We start from the raw sequence: 25,776 nt of genomic DNA, 5'->3' as shown, positions 1-25,776 counted from the left end.
ACCATTGCTTATGAGAACAAAGCTTCATGTGTTGGTCTAAGATTTTCTAAATTGCATATAGCAGCACTTGTATGCATCAGATCAACAATATATGATAAGTCCTCCCTTCACAATTGGTTTAGGATCAGAAACCAAATATTTTTACTATCTTTTGTTGTGTGGTATATGATTAATTTCTCTACCATAATACACAAAGATATGTTTCCCAAAGATGATTGGGGATATATGTTAGTTTTTCTAACATTTGGGGGATGGAATAAACAGTTGAAAAATATGCTATATGAATCGAATTATCATGATCCTCACTTAGAAGATAATTCAAGTCGAATGCCAGAAGCATTTGCTGATCCAAAATTAAATATCATATTTCAGCTGCAAATGCTCCTATTAAAATTAAAGTCCCTGAAGGATAGAGTTTACTGTACGCATGAAGCGTGGTAGACCAATCGGTTCCAAAGGTAACAATCCTTGAAAAATAGTATGAGCTAATGATCAAAATGAGGAGGAAATAAGCTCTAGAAGAGCCCACGACATAACATTTCATGAAACTCCCGAAAAAGTTCAGGTACCTGAAAATAAAGAAAGTGATGAGATCTCCACAAGTTATGTCGCTTCGGAACTGACACAAAATGATCGTCGACGATATATTTAATACAATATAGTGCACAATATTGTAAAAGATTGTGAGGATCGGACTAGCAGTCCAGACACTTGAAGATGTCATACCATTTAGATACAAGTCTTAACCTATATGACTTATTTGGCTAAATCTATATGAAGATCCTTGAAGGATTGAAAATGCCCGAAGCATATAATTCAAAGTCTTGAGAAATGTACTCGATCAAATTATAAAGATCTTTGTACGGTTTAAAGCAATCTGTGCGCGTGTGGTATAATCGCCTCAGTAAATATTTGCTGAAAGAAAGTTACATAAATTATGTTATTTGTCCATGTATTTTTATAAAGAAAATGTCATCAAAATTTGTTACACTTGCTGTTTATGTTGGTGACATAAATCTTATTGGAACTCCGGAAGAGCTCCAAGAGGGTCTTAAAAATACTTTTACATGGACAAAGTGTACCCATTAAGTACACCAATGAATATTCAATCACTTGAAGTGAATAAGGATCCGTTCCAACCTCTAGAAGAGGATGAGGAGCTCCTTGGTCCTGAAATACTCTATCTCGGTGTAGATGGTGCACTTATTTATCTTGCTAATGCTAACAAAAGTGGTGCAGATCGTATTGGTAATGCAGATGCAGGTTATTTATCCGATACCCATAAAGCTCGATTTCAAACCGGCAAGCAGGGAGTGCATATGATTGAGATCAGTGATTCATTCGAGAAACATGTGGGTTGGAATGTGATAAAAGACCCACAATATTATATGGAGACAATATTTCATGCATAGCACTATTAAAGGGAGGATTTATAAAAGGAGATAGAACGAAGCACATTTCACCAAAATTATTCTACACACACGATCTTCAGAAAAGTGGTGACATTGATGTGCAACAAATCCGTTCAAGTGATAATCCAGCAGATTTATTCACTAAATCTTTGCCAACTTCAACTTTTGAGAAGATGGTATACAAGATTGGAATGCGGAGACTCAAATATTTGAAACAAGGTTTTCATCAGGGGGAGTAAAATACGCGATGCACTCTTTTTCCCTTACTAAGGTTTTTTCCCATGGGGTTTTCCTTATAAGGTTTTTAATGAGGCACCTAGCAATGCGTATTACTAAATATGTGTACTCTTTTTCCTTCTAGGATTTTTTTCCCACGTGATTTTTCCTAGTAAGGTTTTAATGAGACACATTATCTTTTAATGAACATCCAAGGGGGAGTGTTATAAATATATTATATTATGGATGTTCATTTAGTACTCCGTTGTAAATAATCTTCCTGAAGAAGCTTATCCATATGGGACTCCACCGTAAATATGTTTATCTATTTAGTACTCTATTGAAAATAAGCTTCCTGAAGAAGCTTATCACTTCGGTACCCGGTTATGGATAAACATTACCCTAGGTAGAAGATTATCCATACCGGGTATAATAAGCTTATCCATTCAGTACTCCGTTATGGATAAACATTGCTCTCAGTAGAAGATTATCCATATCTGGTATAGTAGCAGCTTACACAGCAGCTTGCAGTAGCAGCTTACACAGCAACTTGCAGTAGCAGCTTACACAGCAGCTTGCGTAGCAGCTTACACAGCAGCTTGTAGTAGACACTTACACAGCAACTTGCGTAGCAGCTTACACAACAGCTTCTTTTCTTCTATAAATAGAAGAGATTTTAGTTCATTATGTACATCAGTTTGAATTCGAATAATATATCAGTTTCTCTCTATACTTGTCTTTACTTTATAGTCTTTATTTTATAACAAAATTTTTATTTTTACTTATCACTTTTTGCATATCAAGAGAAAAATAATTTATTTTTCCTGTTCCGCTCTTAGCATTAATTACTCATTCCAAATCTTCCAAATCTATTAAAGACTATACACCAATTAATATGTGTATCATGGTAAATTATGTACTTTATTTATTATTTCTTAAGGGTTGTGCAAAGTCAATACTGGACAAGTAAAAGGGAATCGAGGGAGTAATAACCTCCTTGCATTAATGTCAAATTCATATTCACTTCCTTCAACAATCTAGTGCTTCAAGATCAATAAGTGTGGTAATGTCAAATTACCAATATGTCCCCAAGACCAATTTTTTCCCTTGCCTCCAAATGAAGAATACAGTATGTTGAGAAAACCAATTTAGCTACATACAACTTTCAGCTACTCCTTGTTGAAAGCAAGGATATAGTTCCACTGGAAGAAAAACAATCAGAATGTATCATCTCATTCACAGAATTATGTTACATTTTCTATAGGTTTTCCCTACCATAAGGAGCTATACAATACTTAAAAAGACTACAGTTGCTAATGTACACTAGAATGATGTATATGAACATAACACACTTGACTTTGTTCTAAAGTCACTTGTGAATAAGAGAGACCTATTAATAATCTCTTTTTTTCCCAATTCTCCTTTTGGCTTGATATCATGCACTTTGCGACCCTATTTCAAGATCTGGGTCTGAACGAAGTTACTTGTGATCGCCACTCTTGTATAGCTTGTCGCAATGTGCGATTTGGTGTGACCATCGTGTGCTGCAGTAACTGTTTTGTCGCAATATGTCTGGTGAGCCATAAGTTTATTGCTCTATGCTCATATGTAAAACCATCAGCTGCAATCTGTGGATCTTCCATTACTTCCTGCATAGATATTGCACGATACAAGAGCAAAAAGCAGAATGAGATACATGCACAAAAATCGCACTAGAAATGACTATGTCATCCTCTGGAATTTCCAGTTCTCACCTGAATGATTGGGCATAAGTACGGACTAGGTGCCTGTATAAGGTTCTTCTCCACTTTGGTATGCATGTCAGCAAATTCAGAAAGTCTCTTCAAAAGTGGAAGAACTTCAGTCTCGAGGTCTGGTCTATCTCGACATTTAAGGTTACAGCATTTTAACGCCATCCGAGCAAGCTCCTCTGCTTCAATTAATGGCCAATCAGGAACTGACTTATCGAGTATATCAGCCAATGAATTACTATTTATAGCATTTTCAAACATCATTATAAGGCAATTAGGACGACAAGCAGCCAGTAATTGAAGTGTTATTTTTCCAAAAGCATAAAGATCAGACTTCGGTCTGAGAGTGCCAGTTTTTTGATACTCTGGATCCATGTAACCAAGGGTGCCCGCGAGAACAGAGTTTCTATAGTCTGTAATACTTTCTGGGACAACATTTGATATAATCTTTGCTAGGCCTACATCTCCTATTTTTCCCACAAAATTTTTGTCCAGCAATATATTTCCTGGTTTCAGATCTCGATGAACAATAGGCTCAGGCTTTGAGTTGTGCAGGAATGAAAGAGCGCATGCCACTTCGAAAAGTATCCTGAATCGAGAAAACCAGGGAAATGGTTTGCTGTTCCGTTCCAAAATGCAATCTTCCAGGTTTCCGTTCTCCATATACTCATAAACAAGGCAACCATTTTCAGGACAGGCTCCAAGCAGTAAAACAATGTGCGGGTGATGTAACTGGCTAAGAACCTCCACCTACAAATGATCTACTATTATATCAACAGAAGTTGAAAGAATCTGCTATAAATTACTACAATTAGACTTGGGACCTATATTGCGCGGACTCTCCAAAACAGCTGCCGCACCCGTGTCGGATCCTCCAAAAATAGTGCCATCGATATTTTCGGAGAGTCCGAGCGGCATAGCTTGGGACCAACTATATCTGGTAAACAGTCCATATATTCATGAAGCAAATAATTGTGCACAACATAAAATACATGATGCATTGCTGTGTAATGTTTCTAATAGTGAATGTCAATAAACATATTATTTAACGTGAAGAGAATTTGCAGGACAAATAATAGAACATGCGCTGTGATGGTACGGCATCAAAACGTAAGATAGAAAACCATGTCTAATCTTAATGGAATTTTGAGCTTATCTGATTTTTATTTTGTCCCGAAAAAGAGAAGAAACTAGAGGGATGGTGTTGACATGCATTGTGAACAAGGGTCTTGGATTGGTGATTTCCCACGAAAAGGGCAAGGAATGTAAGGTGTGAAGTTGGAACTCTTGTTCTGTGCTGATAATAATACTATAAACGGTGTTTAAGACTGTAAACTAAGGCACATAAGAATGCAAGCAGGGATTGATATGGTAAACCCCATTCCCACCCAAGAGTCAATAGTGGCTCTTTTTTCACTTTGCCTCCAACCTCTTGCTTGAAGGTGGAGGGTTATTTCCACTACGTTATGCATAACTTTACAGTGGAAGGAGGCATGTTTAAGATTGCGTAACTCAAAATGAAAGAGAAAACAGAAAAGCTTGAAGAAACACCTCTCTTAGAAATTCCTCTTTCTTTTCTGATGCGCCGGAACAAAGAACTTTGATGGCAACAGGGGTATGATCAAGATCGCCTTTGTAAACTTTCCCATATGCCCCTTCACCAATCATCTTGGACTCGGAAAAGTAATCAGTTGCAATCTCAATTTCTTCTCTAGTCAACCTTCTATACCTGCCATCAGATGATAATAGTGCATCGATAGTTTTCTTTTTCTCCAAGGAATGTTGCAGTGCCTTCAACTCCGCTATCTGCCTCTCATACGTCTCTTCAGAAAGCAATTTCTTGCTGTCTCAACCTCCTTCTCAGCTTCAATATGCCTCTCCTTCTCTTCAGCAGCAATTTTCCTTAGATTTTCTTCTCTTTTCTTGGCAGCATTCACTTTTCTAGACTCTTCAAGGCATTCCGAAGAAAATAACTGGACCTGAAAGGCAGCGTGCAACTTAATGTCAGAGCTTGCTGGTAGAACTGTAGAAGTGGACAAGTTAATGATGGGGGGCTCAATATCTTGCTTAGTGATTACCAACTTATCCAATACCTCACGAATGGTGTAAAGCCATGAACTAAAATGGAACTCAACTAGACTATGGAGAGCATGATTCTGATCAGCAGCAAAAAAAATTGTTGTTTCTGGTATGAAAGACGAGCACTTCAAGATTACAATGAGCTTAGGTAAAGTAAACAGATAAAGAGCTTACTTTGTTTCGGGTATGGATCAGGTCTTCGCATGTTTGATTGTACATGCATGTTTTAGGTAAAGGAGTCTGTAACTCTAGGCGCACCCTCTCCACTTCATCTTGAATGTCTAACTGTAAATAGATAGAAAAGTCATAATAAAAGTACCACATCAATCTATATAGATGTTAAAATGTACTAAATAACATTAATACTATAAAATGACATTTGGAATATAAAAGCATGCATGTTTTAAGGATTTCTTGAAGAAAAAATTAGAGAAAAAATGTCAAAATTACCTGCTCAGAGTAAGTGGAAGAATGACATCCCTTCACTGCCTCCAGATCTGTGGTCACATTTGTTGCGGAAGCCAAATGTATATAGTGTGAATGAGTCACAACGACTATACCAAAAATTATGACAGTCACCAAATAATAAATAAGACAATAAAGCAACAATAAAAGGAACACCAGAATTTACGAGGTTCGGCCAATTTTGCCTACTTCCTCGGACACAACCAATATTTTATTCCACTCCAAAAATACAAGTGAAATAATACTAAAGAGAGAAGATACAAATGCCTTAAGAAGATAAGAAGGCAAATGAGAGGTGTATTTAAATCCTAAACATTAAGCCTTCTTTTATAGGGGAAAAGTTTCCCACCAACTCCTTAACCCACCGATGTGGGATGGAAATTTGACATAATTCAACAAATCTCCACCTTGGCAAAATTCCACATCTTCAATTTTCTCTCGGTAACAAATTTTGGTTGTGTCTTCATCTTCAATCTTCAGTGTTCAACAATGTTGATCAAATCCAAACAATGTTGAAACTTGACCGCAGTCACCACTTTTGTCAGCATATCAGCAGGATTCTCTGTAGTATGAATTTTCTTCACCGTGACTCCACTTTCTTCTATGATTTCTCGTACGAAATGATACCGAACATCAATGTGCTTCGTCCTTGCATGATAAACTTGGTTCTTCGCTAATTGAATAGCACTTTGACTATCACAAAAAATTGTGATACCTTTTTGTTCAACACCAAGCTCCTTTAGCAATCCTTGAAGCCAAATTGCCTCTTTCACAGCCTCTGTAATAGCCATGTACTCTGCCTCTGTTGTAGACAAAGCAACTGTTGACTGCAAAGTAGACTTCCAACTAACTGGTGCCTTTGCAAAAGTAAACACATAACCAGTAGTTGATCTTCGTTTGTCCAGATCACCCGCAAAATCTGAGTCACAATATCCAACTACAGACTGATTGTCTTCCTGCTCAAAAACTAACCCGACATCTACAGTATTATGAATATACCGTAGAATCCACTTCACAGCTTGCCAATGCTCCTTCCCTGGATTGTGCATATATCTGCTAATAACTCCAACAGCTTGTGAAATGTCAGGCCTTGTGCAAACCATTGCATACATCAAGCTACCAACAACATTTGCGTATGGTACCTTTGACATATACTCTCGTTCAGCTTCATCCATTGGCGACATAGTAGTACTTAGCTTAAAATGGGAAGCAAGTGGAGTACTAACTGGCTTAGTCTTGTCATCTATGCCAAAACGTTGAAGTACTCTCTTCAAATATTCCTTTTGAGATAAACAGAGTTTCTTTGAACGTCTATCTCTAATTATCTCCATGCCAAGAATTTTCTTTGCCTCACCCAAATCCTTCATCTCGAACTCCTTCTTCAGTTGAATCTTCAACTTATCAATTTCTTCCGAATTCTTGGAAGCTATCAACATATCATCAACATATAGGAGAAGATATACAAAGGAACCATCTTTAAGCTTGTGCAAATACACACAATGATCGTATTTGCTTCTCTTGTACCCTTGCCGCAACATAAACTCGTCAAATCGCTTGTACCATTGTCTAGAAGATTGTTTCAATCCGTACAACGATTTTTCAAGTTTGCACACCATATTTTCTTTTCCAGCAACTTTGAATCCTTCTGGCTGAGTCATGTAGATTTCCTCCTCCAAGTTTCCATGTAAAAACGCAGTTTTTACATCCATCTGAACTAGTTCCAAATCCAATTGTGCTACCAAAGCCAACATAATTCTAATGGAGGAATGTTTTACAACTGGAGAAAACACTTCATTGTAATCAATTCCCTCCTTTTGAGCATATCCTTTGGCCACCAATCTTGCTTTGTAGCGAACATCTACTTGGTTAGGAAATCCTTCCTTCTTTGCAAATACCCATTTGCACCCAATTGCTTTCTTTCCCTTCGGGAGATTGGCCAATCTCCATGTATGATTCTGATGAAGGGACTGTATTTCATCATTCATGGCAATCCTCCACTTATCTTCTTCTGAACTTTGGACAGCGTCTTTATAAGTAGTAGGAACATCATCAGCTACAATTGAGGTTGCACAAGCAACCGTCTCTATGAGACGAACAGGTTTCGTTATTGTTCTTTTTGGCCTGCTAGTTGCAATTGATTCAAGTTGTTGTTGAGGTTCCTGAGTTGGAATCTCCCTCTCTACTGGCTCTTCTTCCAGATGATAATCTTTATTTGTTTCCTCCTCTGCTTCTTGTATAGGAAAAATAAATTTTCCCTCAAACTCCACCTGCTTAGAAGCACCCCCATTTTGTTTGGTATCTTCTGTTACCTTATTTACCATAGCAGATTCATCAAAGGTAACATCCCTGCTGAATATTACTTTCTTTGTCATAGAACACCATAAGCGATATCATTTGACTCCAGAAGTAATCCCCATGAAAATAGCCTTCTTTGCCCTTGGATCCAATTTTGACTCTGTCACATGATAATATGCAGTTGAGCCAAACACGTGCAAAGAGTCATAATCTACAGCAGGCTTTCCATACTATTTTTCAAATGGTGTCTTGCCATCAATAGCAGCAGATGGTAAGTGATTAATGAGGTGACATGCATATGTAGCTGCCTCAGCCCAAAATTCTTTTCCCAAGCCAGCATTGGACAACATACACTGCACCTTCTCCAGCAAGGTCCGATTCATACGTTCTGTCACTCTATTCTGTTGTGGTGTATGTCTGACAGTGAAGTGTCGGACGATGCCATCATTTTCACAGACCTTATTAAAATGATCATTTTTGTATTCAACTCCATTGTCTGTGCGAATACACTTGATCCTCCTGCCTGTTTGATTCTCCACTATCATTTTCCATTTGAGAAAAATTTCCAACACTTCAGCTTTGCTCTTTATTGTATACATCCACACTCTTCGGGAAAAATCATCAACAAAGGTTACAAAATAGTGTTTCCCACCTAATGAAGGTGTTTTGGAAGGACCCCAAACATCAGAGTGTACATAATCCAAATACTTTTAGTATTATGGATCGTTGTACCAAATTTAACCCTTGTCTGTTTCCCTTTGACACAATGCTCGCAAAAATCCAAGTTGCAAGCCTTTACTCCTTTTAACAATCCTTGATCTGATAAAGTTTTCAAGGATTTTCCTCCAGCATGTCCCAAGCGCATGTGCCATAGCCTGGTTGCTTCTGCCTCTTTTTTGTCACTGGATGTTACTGTCGCTGTCCCAATAACTGTACCACCGCGATAAGGGTACATGTTATTGTTCTTCCGATTGGCCTTCATTACCACTAGTGCACCGGAGCATACTCTCATCACTCCATTTTCTGCAATGATTTTGAACCCTTTTGATTCTAGGGCTCCCACAGAGATGAGATTCTTCTTCAAATCCGGTACATATCGAACATCTGTTAATGTTCTGATCATTCCATCATGGTTCCTTAATCGTATTGAACCAATGCCATATGAGGTAAGAGGGCTGTTATCCGCTGTGTGGACGACTCCATATTCTCCTTCTTGAAATTCCACGAACCAGTCCCTGTTGGGACACATATGATAGCTACAAGCCGAGTCCATCAACCATATGTCTGATGATGTTGATGACTCTGTTGTAACTAATGAGAAGTCTGAATCATCACAATCAGCTACATTTGAATCCATAATGGCCTTTCCATTGTTATGTTTGGCCTTATTCTTCAACTTCGGACAGTCTTTCTTCCAGTGCCCTTTTTCTCGACAAAAGGCACATTCATCTTTGCTGGGTCTGGATCTTGACTTGGATCTTCCCTTCTTTGTCCTCGTTTGATTTTGAGGACGACCCCTCACAAACAGTGCTTCTCCTTCTCCGCCCTTCTGTTTTTCTCGCTTTCTTTGTTCATAGCTGTACAAAGCTGAACAAACTTCTCTGAGAGAAATTTCGTCATTTCCATGGAGTAGAGTAGTTTCAAGGTGCTCGTACTCATCAGGAAGTGACGCCAACAACATTAAGGCCAAGTCACCATCATCATAAGTTGTATCCATATTTTGCAAATCTGTGACCAACTTATTGAAACTGGTGATATGTTCATTCATCGTGGTACCGGGAACATAGGTGAAGCGAAACAGTCTCTTCTTCATGTACAATTTATTTTGACTGTTTTTCTTCAAAAATTTATCCTCCAGTACTTTCCATAATTTACTTGTAGAAGTTTCCTTCGTGTATGGATATTTCTGCTCTCTAGCAAGGTAGGATCGAATGGTACCGCAAGCAACACGATTGATAATTCTCCAATCTTTTTCTCCAATAACATCTGGTCTCTTTTCTTCAATAGCAAGATCTAGCCTTTGTTGAAAAGGAACATTTAGAACCTCGCCTTGCCACATCCCAAAATGTCCTGACCCGTCAAAAATTTCTACCGAAAATTTCGCATTTGACACAATTCTTGTCATAAGCGAAGATGCCAATGATGACGTATTGTTGACACTTGATGTAAATTCTTCTTGTTTATTGTCTCCCATCTTTGACACAAATATTATTTAATAGCTGACGACACAAATAAAGATTATTCCTTTCTGGTGTGGAATATCAGACTAAGCTGCAACCACAGAGCATATTCAGACAGAACCTTGACTCAGTTACCAAGATAAATCTTTTCTGATGTGGAAGATCAGACTATGCTGCAACCACAGAGCATACTTAGACAGTACCTTGGCTCTGATACCAATTGTTGCGGAAGTCAAATGTATATAGTGTGAATGAGTCACAACTACTATACCAAAAATTATGACAGTCACCAAATAATAAATAAGACAATAAAGCAACAATAAAAGGAACACCAGAATTTACGAAGTTCGGCCAATTTTGCCTACTTTCTCGGACACAACCAATATTTTATTCCACTTCAAAAATACAAGTGAAATAATACTAAAGAGAGAAGATACAAATGCCTTAAGAAGATAAGTAGGCAAATGAGAGGTGTGTTTAAATCCTAAACATTAGGCCTTCTTTTATAGGGAGAAATTCTTCCCAAATTAAGTCTCCCATTGATGTGGGAGTTTGCCATTTTCAACAACATTTTCCAGATTTCGATTAGGTCTGTGTTGAGGACTGACATAATTAGAAGAGTTCTCATCGACAAATGCTGGAAAATTCAGATGGCTAGATGCAAGGGATGATGATCTGATGTGAGAGACACCATCTACAGAGGCAGAAGATGCACTGGATTTTTGTTTACTGATTGTAGGAAGATCAGCTTCTGTTTCACAGTATACAAGCACTTTTATTAGAAGTCAGAAACTGCTATTCCTGAACAGCACAAAAGAGAGAACTTCAGAGAGCAAGACAAATATTGAGAGCCAAAAAATTTCCACGTACCGGTAGCCAATAAGGGATTTAATGAATTTGTCATTAGCTTATTTGAGGACACCACATAAACATCACAACATTCTGGAGCATGCTTGAGGATAATTGAAGGCAAGCTTGATCCCTTCAGCTTCGTAGTAAAAATTGATCAGGTTTAGCATAAGCAGCGATTGGGAATCAAACATCTCCACTAAAAATCATCACGGGAAAAGGTCATGTTGCAGCATTAGAGAAGCTACTATTGTCAAAAGAAAACAAGATTTCTAGACCACCATTAAGCTACTTTAAGATAATGGACTATAATTTGGGTAATTCATGAAGGAAATTTAATATAAGATGAACAAGCCGTCGATATTATTACCAGTGGTAAACTCCACCAGCAAATATAATGAGTGATAAACCAAAACCCAAGACATCTTGACCCTATGCCATACCTGGAAAAGTAATTGGGAGAGTAAGAGCCCAAGACTAAACTTTTAATCCCAGAGTCATTCACATATTTTAGTAGCACCGTCGCAGGATTCCCTTCCAGCACCAAAGTCTCAACCTACAGGAAGTTCAGACATTAAATACACTTACAGAAAACCAAAAACAAAGGAGGAGAACTTGGTACTTAAAAAAAAAAAAAAAAACTTACATTTTTTCTTTTGCACAAAATCTTAAATGGGATAAAGATTTCTTCACATTGACCCCTCTTATCCTCCATATATAGTTTCACCACATCGGCCTCAAGCTCATCAACAAGAGTACTCTCTCCTGCTATAATATTGATCAGCCATAGACATTACCAAACAGACAATACTCAAAACTAAAAAGATAGTTGCCAATAGCTATCAGATATGATACCACCTTTAAATAAATTCAAAAATTGTTCATTCAAACATAAAATAGTAAAGGTAAAGAGGAAATAAACCTCAACTACCTCATTCAAATTCAATCAGCCAGCTAACTTCCATGAAAATAAAGCAATTCAAAGGTAACATCTTTCGTCTTGACAATTAAGCATTTCCAACATACATTAATCAATTAGCCAATCAATCAACTAAGCCTCAATCAACAAATAGTTGCGGTCGGCAATATGAATACTACTCCGTCCATCTCATTTTATGTGGCATTGTTTGATCAAGACTTGAAATATGCATCTAAAACAGACATTTGTGCGGTTGTAAATCAACTCAATAAGGATAAAGTAAAAATTTTACAAGTTGAATTTTTCTAAATAACGGTGCTTGTAGTCTAAAACAAGCCATAGACATATGTGCTGCTATAAAATCTCATTAAAAGTAAAATGAGAATAATGAACCAAAAAGAAGAAGTATGCGAGAGAGAGAGTATATTTATTCCGCTCTTTTCAAGCCAATGCCCATACTAATATGGATAAGAGTTTAAGTTCTATCACAAATCGCGTAAAACATTATTTACACAATCAGGTTAATTAAAAGCTAATTGCAAGTAACTTCATTTGACAGCATTGATCGGTAACCTAGAACAAATAGTATGTAACCTGCTATAACTGGTTAAATAGTAAGTAAACTGTTATAACACGTTAAATTTTACTTTCAGTGATGCCCTAACAAAATTGTACAACGTCAGTGTATATAACTTAAACTCTACTGATAAAGAAGGAGATTTTACATGGAGTTGGAATTGTGGTGATTGTAGGCATAACATGAATGAATACAAATCGATGAGCTTTAGCCAACAATTTCTCCACTGCCCATTTTACCGCGCGTTGAGTACCTTTCCCTTCCGCACTCTTAACTGCTACCGCCACGGTGACCGTCGACGGCGGAGAACCACCAGTACCTCCGTCAACATTCACTTTCATTTTCGGAACAGAGAAGGAATATGCTACTACGTCATCAACCAAAAGAGTGAAAAGAAAATATTATGGAGTAATATTGTACATTTGACGTGTAATTTGGGGGTCAATTTGCAGTTTATTAAAAGTTGACAATTGGGCCATAAAAGGACCGGGTCATTTTGACGGCCCAGACGTGCAAGTCGGTTAGATATCCAGATTCAGCGTACGCACCAGGAAACAATGGAAAAAAAATGTTTAGTAGTTTCCTTTCTATTACTTTATTATTTTTTCAAGTTTTGACTTCAACTTTATAGCAATGTTTAGTATAGAAAATTAGGAGGAAAATCAAGAGAGAATGAATGACTATATTTAAGGGTGTAGACTAGTGGATCATAAAGTTAGAATAAAGATCATAGTATAAATTAATCGATATTTATATTAGTTGAAGAAATAAAGTGTTCGATAATAAATAATAAATTCACTCATAAGTTAGCTGGACCTCCACGGTTTTTAAAGGGTAAAATAAAAAATTGTCCGGTCGGTAGAAACTAATAGTAGCATATTTGGCCAAACTGAAAAAATCAGGTTAGTTTGAGAAGTGAAAAAAGTAATTTTGGAGAAAAATAAAAAGCACTTTTCAAAAAAGTACTTTTGGAGAAAAATAATTTGTGTTTGGCTAATCAATTTGAAAAATAATTTGTGTTTGGCCAAGCTTTTCAAAAAGCGCTTTTAAGTGTCAAATTACAAATAAGGAATTAAGGATTGCTTAATAGTTAATAATATATAAGTAGATAAATAATTACAAATATTTATTATTAAAGATAATAATTAAATTTTTTATTTTATTTAAGTAAAATATAAAATTGAAAAGTACTTTATTCTTCCAAGATAATTTAAATATATTAAAAAATTATTTAATAAATATCAAAGTTCATTCCAAAAGTCATTTTATATTACTTAATAGTTTAAACTAAGGTTATTTTAGTGTACATAATATTTTGCAAAGGGTATTATTGGTATTAATAGCATGTTTGGCCAAACTTCTTCCCAAGCCAAAAGTGCCTTTTTTTTCCCTTAATTTGAGGTGTTTGGCCAAGTTTTTTTTTTTTTTTGTGTGTGTGTGTGGGGGGGGGGGGGGGGGGGGCGAAAATGCTTTTGGCTAGAAGGAGAACCAGTTTTGAAAGCCAGGAGAAAGTAGCTTCTTTCAAGAAACAGAATTCTTAGCATACACTCTAGCTCCGCACCTGCTCCAAGTGATTCATCATTTATAAGAAGCCACGACTACAATATTCCCAAAATTTCGTTGTTGTTGTTGTTGTTATTTTAAACTTGTATGGTATCATGCATGGATTCAACCACTTTAGAATGTAAATGTTGGGCCCGTGCTTGCTCGGACCGTATCCATCTACTAGTCCTAATCATAGAAATTGCGAGTTGAGGATCTCCTACTCTAAATTACATCAAGTCTTGAAGTTTGTTATTCTATTCTGCATTGTAATAACCTCCTTAAACTCATCATATTCACTTTCTTCAACAATCTAGTGCTTCAAGATCAACTAGTATGGCAATGTCAAATTACCAATATGTCCTCAAGACTAATTTTTTCCCTTGCTTCCAAATGAGCAATACAGTATGTTGAGAAAAACCAGTTTAGCTACATACAACTTTCAGCTACTCCTTGTTGAAAGCAAGGATATAGTTCAGACTCTTCCACTGGAAGAAAAACAATCAGAATGTATCATCTCATTCAAAGAATTATGTAACATTTTCTATAGGTTTTCCCTACCATAAGGAGCTATACAATACTTAAAAAGACTACAGTTGCTAATGTACACTAGAATGATGTATATGCACATAACACACTTGACTTTGTTCTAAAGCCACTTCTGAATAAGAGAGACCTATTAATAATCTTTTTTTTTTGTTTTTCCAATTCTCCTTTTGGCTTGATATCATGCACTTTGCGACCCTATTTCAAGATCTGGGTCTGAACGACGTTACTTGTGATCGCCACTCTTGTATAGCTAGTCGCAATGTGCGGTTTGGTGTGACCATCTTGTGCTGCAGTATCTGTTTTGTAACTGGTGATACACTATGTCTGGTGAGCCATAACTTTATTGCTCTATGCTCATATGTAAAACCATCAGCTGCAATCTGTGGATCTTCCATTACTTCCTGCAAAGATGCCGCATGATAATACAACAGCAGAAAGCAGAATGAGATGCATGCACAAAAACTACAGAAGAAATGACTAGGTCATCCTCTGGAATTTCCAGTTCTCACCTGAACGATTGGGCATAAGTACGGACTAGGTGCCTGTATAATGTTCTTCTCCACTTTGGTACGCATGTCAGCAAATTCAGAAAGTCTCTTCAAAAGTGGAAGAACTTCAGTCTCGAGGTCTGGTCTATCTCGGCATCTAAGGCTACAGCATTTTAGCGCCATCCTAGCAAGCTCCTCTGCTTCCATTAACGGCCAATCAGGAACTGACTTATCAAGTATATCCACCAATAAATTACTATTTATAGCATTTTCAAACACCATTATAAGGCCATTAGGACGACAAGCAGCCAGTAATTGAAGTGTTATTATTCCAAAAGCATAAAGATCAGACTTTGGTCTGAGTGTGCCAGTTCTTTGATACTCTGGATCCATGTAACCAAGGGTGCCAGCCAGAACAGAGTTCCTATATTCTGTAACACTTTCTGGGACAACATCTGATATAATCTTTGCTAGACCTACATCTCCTATTTTGCTCACGAAATTTTTGTCCAGCAATATATTTCCCGGTTTAAGATCTCGATGAACAATAGGCTCAGGCTTTGAGTTGTGCAGGAATGCAAGAGCGCATGCCACTTCGAACAGTATCCTGAATCGAGAAAACCAGGGAAACGGTTTACTGTTCCGTTCCAAAATGCAATCTTCCAGGCTTCCGTTTTCCATATACTCATAAACAAGGCAACCATTTTCAGGACAGGCTCCAAGCAGTAAAACAATGTGTGGGTGATGTAACTGGCTAAGAACCTCCACCTACAAATGATCTACACTATTATATCAACAGAAGTTGAAAGAATCTGTTATAAATGACTTAGACTTGGGACCAACTATATCTGGTAAGCAGCCCATATATTCATGAAACAAATAAATGTGCACACGATAAAATACATGATGCACTGCGTAATGTTTCTAAGAATGCTTGTCAATAAGCATACTAAAGTGAAGAGAATTAGCAGGACAAATAGTGTAACATGTGCCAATGTGATGGTACGGCATAAAAAAAATAGATCGAACACCATGTCTAATGTTAATGGCATTTTGAGCTTATCTAATTTTTATTTTTTCCCGAAAAAGAAAAGAAATTAGTGGGATGACGTTGATATGCATTGTGAACAACTCCCGTTGCCAGAGCAGGGAATAAAGATACTTAAAAGGGTCTTGGATTGGTGATTTCTAGTAAAGGCAAGGAATGTAGGTGTGAAGTTGGAACTCTTGTTCTGTGCTGATAATAATACTATAAAAGGTGTTTAAGACCTACAAAATAAAACACTTATGAATGCAAGCAGGGATTGATATGGTAAGCCTCAGCCCCACCCAAGAGTCAATAGTGGCTCTTTTTTCACTTTGCCTCAAACCTCTTGGTTGAAGGTGGAGGGTTATTTCCACTACGTTACGCATAACTTTTCAGCGCAAGGACGCATGTTTAAGATTGTGTAACTCGAAATGAAAGATAAAACAGAAAAGCTTGAAGAATCACCTCTCTTAGAAATTCCTCTTTCTTTTCGGATGCATCGGAACAAAGAACTTTGATGGCAACAGGGGTATGATCAAGATCACCTTTGTAAACTTTCCCGTATGCCCCTTCACCAATCATCTTGGACTCGCAAAAGTAATCAGTTGCAACCTCAATTTCTTCTCTAGTCAACCTTCTATACCTGTGATCAGATGATAATAGTGCATCGACAGTTTTCTTTTTCTCTAAGGACTGTTGCAGTGCCTTCAACTCTGCTATCTGCCTCTCATATGTCTCTTCTGAAAGCAATTTTCTTGCAGTCTCGACCTCCTTCTCAGCTTCAAGATGCCTCTCCTTTTCTTCAGCAGCAATTTTCCTTAGATTTTCTTCTCTTTTCTTGGCAGCATTCACTTTTCTATACTCTTCAAGGTATTCCGAAGAAAATAACTGGACCTGAAAGACAGTGTGCAAGGTAATGTCAGAGCTTGCTAGTAGAAGTGGACAAGTTAATGATGGGGGCTCAATATCTTCCTTAGTGAATTACCAACTTATCCTATATCTCACTAAAGGTGTAAGGCCATTAACTAAAATGGAACTCAACTAGACTATGGAGAGCATGATTCTGATCAGCAGCAAAAAAAAAAATGGCGTTTCCGGTATGGAAGACGAGCACTTCAAGCTTACAATGAGATAAGGTAAAGTAAACAGATAAAGAGCTTACTTTGTTTTGGGTATGGATCAGGTCTTCACATGTTTGATTGTACATTGCTAAAGTAGTCTGTAATTCTAGGCGCACCCTCTCCACTTCATCTTGAATGTCTAACTGTAAATACACAGTAATGTCAAAATAAAAGTATCACATCAATCAGTATAGTTGTGGTTGTACTAAAAAATATTATACTATAAAATGACAATTGGAATATTAAAGCATGCAAGTTTTAAGAGAAATTCTTGAAGAAAAACATTAGAGAAAAGCTACCAAAGTTACCTGCTCTGAGGAAGTGGAAATATGGCATTCCTTGACTGTCTCTAGACCTGTGGTTACATCTTCCAGATTTTGATTAAGTTTCTGTTGAAGACTGGCATAATTAGAAGAGTTCCCATCGAGAAATGCTGGAAAATTCAGATGGCTAGAAGCAAGGGATGATGATCTGCTGTGAGAGACACCATCTATGGAGGCAGAAGATGCACTGGATTTTTGTTTATTGATTGTAGGAAGATCACCTTCTGTTTCACAGTATACAAACACTTAATAGAAGTCAGAAACTGCTATTCCTGAACGGCAGAAAAGAGAGAACTTCAGAGAGCAAGATGAAAATTGAGAGTCCAAAAGATTTCCACGTACCAGTAGCCAATAAGGGATTTAACGAATTTGTCATTAGCTTATTTGAGGACACCACATAAACATCACAACATTCTGGAGCATGCTTGAGGATAATTGAAGGCACGCTTGATCCCTTCAGCTTCCTAGTAAAAATTGATCAGTTTAGCACAAGCAGCGATTGGGAATCAAACATCTCCACTAAAAATCATCACGGGAAGAGCTGATATATCCGTAGGATACTTTCTGTCAATAGCATGGATTGAACCTTCCCTCCGCAGTAACGCCATCATCTGGATCTTCCAGATATTGAAGTTGTTGCGTCCATTGAATCTATCAATTTCAAACTTCATGGAACTCATATTTGCTTGTTCTTCCTCCTTGGATCGTTAAAGGATCCTGTCGCTCTGATACCAATTGTTAGCGGAAACGTAAAAGAAAGAACACAAGATTTAACGTGGTTCGGATCAAAATAATCCTACGTCCACCAGAGAACAATTGTCCTTTTAATATTAACAAAGGAAGGGGAGATTTCCCAATTACACTTAAGAGAATTTCTCTCTTAACTCTCTACTCACTACAATGTATTGTATTATTTTGGGATGATTTCTACAAGTGAAGGAGTGCATCTATTTATAGAGGTAAAGACCTCCTCTTGATGTCATTGCTGACATCAAACTACCTCCTCTTGATGTCATGGGTGACATCAAAGGAGGAAGCTTCCTCCTAGCATCCACACCAACTCTTTCCACCAACTCTTCCAATTGGCATGCCATTGTTGACTAAACATAAACCAACATTTTCAGCATGCCATTGTTAACTAAACATAAACCAACATTTTCAATCTCCACCTTGGTTTGCGTTTCGAGCGTGTGAACAACTCTGGCCAAAACTTCTAAGCTTACTGGGCAACCCCGTTGTAAGAAACAAGAAGAATCAAACCATTGTTGAACATACCACCTCCACCTAGCAACTGTTCTCTTCGGAGTTGCATCAGTTGATGCACACCCCCGCCAAGTCCTTGCAGTGTGCAAACTTAGCGAGCGGGACTATCTTGGTCAACATGTCTGCAGCATTATCATCTGTGATAACCTTCACGACCTTGATAGTTCCCTCATCAATAACATCTCGAATAAAATGAAATCTGACATCAATGTGTTTAGTGCGCTCATGAAATCTCTGATTTTTCATTAGATGAATAGCACTCTGACTATCACATCTAAGAGTTGATTCCAGCTGAACCAAACTCAATTCCGCTACTAAACTTTTCAACCAGATAGCTTCCTTTACCGCCTCCGCTGCTGCCATGTATTCTGCTTCTGTCGTAGACAAAGCGACAATCGACTGCAAAGTCGACTTCCAACTGACGGCACTGCCAACGAGGGTAAAGATGTATCCAGTTGTGGACCTTCTTCTGTCAAGATCTCCTGCATAGTCAGAATCCACATAACCGAGAATTGAAATACCTGTACCACTTTTTCGAAAGGTAAGACCAACACCAGAAGCTCCTTTGAAATATCTCAATATCCACTTGACAGCTTCCCAATGCCTCTTTCCTGGGTTGGACATGTATCTACTTACCACACTTACAGATTGAGCAATATCTGGACGTGTGCATACCATAGCATACATAATACTACCAACTGCACTGGCATAAGGAATCTTTGACATATGCTCCACCTCATCCTCGGACTGAGGCATTTGTGACTCTGAAAGTTTAAAATGAGGAGCTAATGGTGTACTTACAGGCTTGCACGTTTGCATATTGAATCTCTCGAGAACCCTTTCAATATACCTCTTCTGAGAAAGATGTACAACATCGTCTTCTCTTGAAATCTCCATACCAAGGATTTTCTTTGCAGCTCCTAAATCCTTCATGTCAAATTCCTTACTCAATAGTTTCTTCAAAGCATTTATCTCTGTAATGTTGTTAGCAGCAATAAGCATATCATCAACATACAACAGTAAATAAATCATTGAGTTACCAGACATCTTCTTGTGATACACACAACTATCAAATGCACTCCTTGAGAATTCATGTGTAGTCATGAATGCATCAAACCTCTTGTACCACTGTCTAGGGGATTGCTTCAAACCATACAAAGACTTCTTTAGTTGGCATACGTGATCTTCTTTTCCCTCAGCTAGGAAACCTTCAGGTTGATCCATATAGATTGTCTCTTCTAGATCACCGTGTAAGAAAGCAGTTTTGACATCAAGCTGTTGAAGCTCCAAGTCAAATTGTGCAACCAATGCTAGTAGCACGCGAATTGAGCTATGCTTCACGACCGGAGAGAAAATCTCATTGTAGTCAATTCCCTCCTTTTGGCTGAAACCTTTTGCAACCAATCTCGCCTTGAACCTAACATCTTCCACTTCAGAAATTCCCTCTTTCTTTCGGTAGACCCACTTGCATCCAACTGTCCTCTTCCCCTTTTGTCTTTTCACTAAGACCCATGTCTGATTCTTGTGAAGAGACTCCATCTCTTCAGTCATGGCTAACCGCCATTGTGCGGCATCCTTGCAAGAAGTTGCTTCAATATACGAGGAGGGCTCCAGATCTTTAATCTCTTCTTGTGCAGCTACGAACGCATATGCAATCAAGTTTGCTTGATTTATAAGGCGTTCCGGTTCTCGTGTTTGCCTCTTCTCCCTCCCCTTCGCAATTGTGTATGGTTCATTGACAGCAAGTTCTTCAACGCCTACATCTTCTGACTCATCTTTAACCTGAGTCTCTTGATCCTTTTCCTTGGCAAGCTCCACCGGAAGCTCCACCTGCTCGTTGTTCTTGTTTCCTGAAAACTCCACGGAAACTTTACGGGAATCAAGTATAGAGGATTCATCGAAGGTGACATCTCTACTAACTATAAATTTGAGTAAAGACAAACACCAAAGTTTGTACCCTTTTACTCCATCCACATACCCTACGAATATGGCCTTCTTAGCCCTTGGTTCAAGCTTTCCTTCATTAACGTGATAATAAGCTGGACACCCAAATACTCGTAAGTATGAATAGTTAGAGGGTTCACCTGACCATACCTCATTCGGAGTCTTAAAGTCAATTGCCGATGCTGGAGATCGATTGACAATATGAGCAGCAGTGTGAACTGCTTCAGCCCAAAATACTTTGGACATTTTGGCTTGTAAGAGCATACAACGAGCCTTTTCAAGAAGAGTTCTGTTCATTCTCTCGGCAACTCCATTCTGCTGTGGGGTATGCCTGACAGTCCTATGTCTTGAGATCCCATGAACCTTGCAGAATTCATTAAACTCTTCATTGCAAAACTCCAAGCCATTGTCTGTGCGAAGATACTTGATTTTCCGCTCCATTTGATTTTCAATCAAAATCTTCCACTCTTTAAATGCTTCAAAAGCATCACTTTTTGCCTTCAAAAAATACACCCAAACCTTTCGTGAGAAATCATCAATAAAAATGAGAAGATACCTCTTTCCGCCCTTCGATGGAAGTTTAGAAGGACCCCATAAATCTGAATGGATGTAGTCTAGCACTCCTCTTGTCTTGTGTTTGCCAGTGCTGAAGCTGACCTTCTTCTGCTTCCCTAGAACGCAGTGCTCACAGAAGTCAAGCGTGCTGATCTTCTCACCTTCCAAAAGTTTACGATTGCTCAACATCTCCAGTCCACGTGCGCTCATATGACCCAGTCTCATGTGCCATAGTCTTGCCTTGTCATCATTAGATAACTGCACTGTAGATGCATTTGCAGAGCCAACAATGGTGCTTCCGGCCAATGTGTAAAGGCCATTCTCCAGCTTGCCTTTCAGCATGACTAAAGAACCTTTAGTCACCTTCATAGTTCCTGCTTCGCTCATGTACCTGTAGCCTTGTTCATCCAGAGTACCCAAGGAGATCAAATTCTTCTTCAGATCAGGAACATGACGGACTTGTGTAATAGTCCTCACGATTCCATCATGGCAGCGAACCCGAACTGAGCCAATGCCAACTATTGCACAAGTTGCATTATTGCCCATTACTACGGTTCCTCCACTTTTCTCGTAGCTGCTAAACCAGTCTTTTCGGAACGTCATATGCAGAGTACAAGCAGAGTCTAACACCCATTTGTTTTCATAACTACTATTATTATTACACGATGTTGTTAGTACATAATCATTATCAAAATTATGTACCTGTTCAACTGTAGATGCACTCGCCTTTTCCTTGGACTTTGACATTGGGCAATCTCGTTCAAAGTGCCCCTTCTTGCCACAACCCCAACACTCTGTATTCTTCTTGTTCACACGAGACTTTGATCTGTGCTTTGATTTGGTCTTTCCCTGTTGGCTAGTCCGGCCTCTTACAAAGAGGCCACTTGCCTGGTCATCTCTATCTCCTTCAATGTGCCTCCGCACATCACTAGAGTTAAGTGCCTGCCGCACTTGCTCAAGCTTGATAGGCTCCTTGCTATACATCATTGAATTCTCAATATCACGATATCCTGAAGTCAATGAGAATAGCAAAGCACATGCAAGCGTCTCCTCCTCCCTTTTAATTCCTGCAATCTGTAAGTCCATGACAAGTTTATTAAACGCATCTAAATGATCTTGTAACGAAGTACCTGGCCCCATCTTAAATGTGTGAAGACGCCGTTGTAACAACATTCTTGTTGTCACTGATCGGTCTTGGTATAGCCCTTCTAGCTTTTCCCACAACTGTTTGGCCGTCTCTTCGGTACCCGTACTCACTTCACAAAGCACGTTAGGTGCAAGGGATAGTTGGATTGCACTCAATGCATCCCCTTCAATCTTCTCCTTGTCGGGAGCTGATATATCCGTAGGATACTTTCTGTCAATAGCATGGATTGAACCTTCCCTCCGCAGTAACGCCATCATCTGGATCTTCCAGATATTGAAGTTGTTGCGTCCATTGAATCTATCAATTTCAAACTTCATGGAACTCATATTTGCTTGTTCTTCCTCCTTGGATCGTTAAAGGATCCTGTCGCTCTGATACCAATTGTTAGCGGAAACGTAAAAGAAAGAACACAAGATTTAACGTGGTTCGGATCAAAATAATCCTACGTCCACCAGAGAACAATTGTCCTTTTAATATTAACAAAGGAAGGGGAGATTTCCCAATTACACTTAAGAGAATTTCTCTCTTAACTCTCTACTCACTACAATGTATTGTATTATTTTGGGATGATTTCTACAAGTGAAGGAGTGCATCTATTTATAGAGGTAAAGACCTCCTCTTGATGTCATTGCTGACATCAAACTACCTCCTCTTGATGTCATGGGTGACATCAAAGGAGGAAGCTTCCTCCTAGCATCCACACCAACTCTTTCCACCAACTCTTCCAATTGGCATGCCATTGTTGACTAAACATAAACCAACATTTTCAGCATGCCATTGTTAACTAAACATAAACCAACATTTTCACATACCTGGAAAAGTAATTGGGAGAGTAAGAGCCCAAGACTAAACTTTTAATCCCAGAGTCATTCACATATTTTAGGAGCACCGTTGCAGGATTATTCCCTTCCAGCACCAAAGTCTCAACCTACAGGAAGTTCAGGCATAAAATACACTTACAGAAAACCAAAAACAAAGGAGGAGAACTTGGTACTTAAAAAAAAAGAAGATTACATTTTTTCTTTTGCACAAAATCTTAAATGGGATAAAGATTTCTTCACATTGAGCCCTCTTATCCTCTATATATAGTTTCACCACATTGGCCTCAAGCTCATCAACAAGAGTACTCTCTCCTGCTATAATATTCATCAGCCATAAACATTACTAAACAGACACTTGTCAAAACTAAAACGATAGCAACTGGCCAATAGCTGTCAGATATGATACCACCTTTAAATAAATTTAAAAATTGTTCATTCAAACATAAAGTAGTAACGGTAAAGAGAATCAAATTCAACTACCTCATTCAAATTCATCAGCCAGCTAACTTCCATGAAAATAAAGCAATTCAAAGGTAACATCTTTCGTCTTGAACAATTAAGCATTTCCAACATGCAATAATCAATTAACCTATCAATCAACTAAGCCTCAATCCAAAACTAGTTGCGGTCGGCTACATGAATACTACTCCGTCCATCTTATTTTATGTGGCGTTGTTTGACTAAGACTTTTGAAATATGTGGTCTAGAACACAAACATTTGTGCAGCTATAAGTCAACTCATTTAGGATAAAGTGGAAATTTTAAAGTTAAATTTTTCTTAATAACGATGTTTGTGATCTAAAACAAGCCATAGACATTTATGCGGCTATAAAATCCCATTAAGGGTGAAATGAGAATTTTAAAATTAAATTATTTTTAAATATAAAAAGATGAACTAAAAAGGAAAGTATGTCACATAAATTGGCCGAGATAGAGTATATTTATTCCGCCTTTTCGAACCAATGCCCCACACTAATACGGATAAGAGTTTAAGTTCTAGGCACAGATGGCGTAAAACATTAGGCATAGATGGCGTTAATTAAAAGCTAATTGCAAGTAACTCCATTTAACAGCATTGATCGGTAACTTAGAACAAGTAGTTCGTAACCTGATATAAATAGTAAGTAACATGCCAGAAAAAAATTGTACAGCGTCAGTGTATATAACTTAAATCCTACTGATAAAGAAAGAGAATTTACATGGAGTTGGAATTGTAGTGATTGTGGGCATAACATGAATGAATACAAATCGATGAGCTTTAGGCAACAGCTTCTCCACTGCCCATTTCACCGCGCGCTGACTACCTTTCCCTTCCGCACTCTTAACTGCCACCGCCACGGTGACCGTCGCCGTCGTCGACGTCGGAGAACCACCAGTATCTCCGTCAACATTCACTTTCATTTTCGGAACAGAGAAGGAATATGCTACTACGTGATCAACCAAAAGAGTGAGAAGAAAATATTAAGGATAAATATTGTACATTTGACGTGTAATTTGGGGGTCAATTTGCAGTTTTTTAGAAGTTGACAATTGGGCCATAAGAGGACCGGGTCAGTTTGACGGCCCAGACGTGCAATGGGCGGTTAGATATATGATTCTGGGCCCACTTGGTCCAGGTTCGACGTGAAACACGCACCAGATAAGCTGTTTAGTAGTTCCTTTCTCTTTCTTTATTATTTTTTAAAATTTTGACTTCAACTTTACAGGAAATTTAGTATAAAAAATTAGGAGGAAAATCAAGGGATATCTGCTTATTTCACACTCATCCAATAAAAAAAAACATGTATAGTGAATGAAAGTGTTTGATGAATAATTAATGTGCTCACAAATTAGCTAGACCTCCATGATTTTAAAAAGGACAACAACAATAACCCACTAAAATTTCACAATGGAGTCTAAGGAAGATAATATGTACGCACACCTTACCCCTACCTTGAGGCCGTCTCCGAAAGACCCACTATTTTAAAAAGGACAAAATACAAAATTGGCCGGTCGACCAAAACTAATTGTATTCGCTAGCAAAAAATATAATATATTATATGTATATAAAATACATATATAAAAAAATATACATTTTGTCGACTTATGATTAAAAATATATATTTCTCTTTTAAAAAAACATGTATAATGGAAGAGTAATTTCTTGTTCTAACTCGAATAGTTGTTTGACCATAAAGGGTAGTTTGGTAGGATGTAATAGGAAATATTATACACGTAATAGCTTTGGTATTGTTAATCATTATTTGATAGTAT

General features: G+C 38.0%; 2 protein-coding genes across 4 annotated transcripts; both read right to left on the bottom strand.

The window, feature by feature from the left end:
• Positions 1-2,831: 2,831 nt before the first annotated feature.
• LOC104211396 (U-box domain-containing protein 34-like) lies at positions 2,832-13,151 on the bottom strand. Its single transcript, XM_070147956.1, is given in 9 exon segments — positions 2,832-3,277; positions 3,383-4,129; positions 4,931-5,226; positions 5,229-5,358; positions 5,633-5,743; positions 5,909-6,012; positions 11,269-11,803; positions 11,894-12,015; positions 12,892-13,151. Coding segments are annotated over 7 exon segments (1,614 nt in total). The 5' UTR covers positions 11,303-11,803; positions 11,894-12,015; positions 12,892-13,151; the 3' UTR covers positions 2,832-3,085.
• Positions 13,152-14,695: 1,544 nt separating this feature from the next.
• On the bottom strand, positions 14,696-24,985 carry LOC104228681 (U-box domain-containing protein 34-like). Of its 3 annotated transcripts, none has more exons than XM_009781198.2 (9): positions 24,723-24,985; positions 23,717-23,838; positions 23,515-23,630; positions 18,136-18,257; positions 17,779-18,014; positions 17,512-17,613; positions 16,815-17,243; positions 15,344-16,090; positions 14,696-15,235 (listed from the first exon to the last, which is right to left on the bottom strand). In XM_009781198.2, the coding sequence occupies exons 1-9, from the start codon at positions 24,922-24,924 to the stop codon at positions 15,035-15,037; spliced, it is 2,277 nt and encodes a 758-aa protein (XP_009779500.1). In that variant the 5' UTR covers positions 24,925-24,985; the 3' UTR covers positions 14,696-15,034. The 3 variants fall into 3 exon arrangements, with proteins under 3 accessions (XP_009779500.1, XP_009779499.1, XP_009779501.1); XM_009781197.2 differs by having other exon boundaries at positions 14,775-15,235; positions 17,779-18,017; positions 24,723-24,984; XM_009781199.2 differs by lacking the exon at positions 23,717-23,838 and having other exon boundaries at positions 14,775-15,235; positions 17,779-18,017; positions 24,723-24,891.
• Positions 24,986-25,776: the final 791 nt, after the last annotated feature.

Source organism: Nicotiana sylvestris, chromosome 6, assembly GCF_000393655.2.
Source record: "Nicotiana sylvestris chromosome 6, ASM39365v2, whole genome shotgun sequence".
In the NCBI taxonomy this organism is placed as follows: Eukaryota; Viridiplantae; Streptophyta; class Magnoliopsida; order Solanales; family Solanaceae; genus Nicotiana; species Nicotiana sylvestris.
The sequence above is the reverse complement of the archived record's forward strand: the minus strand, read 5'-3'. Positions and strand labels throughout refer to the sequence as shown.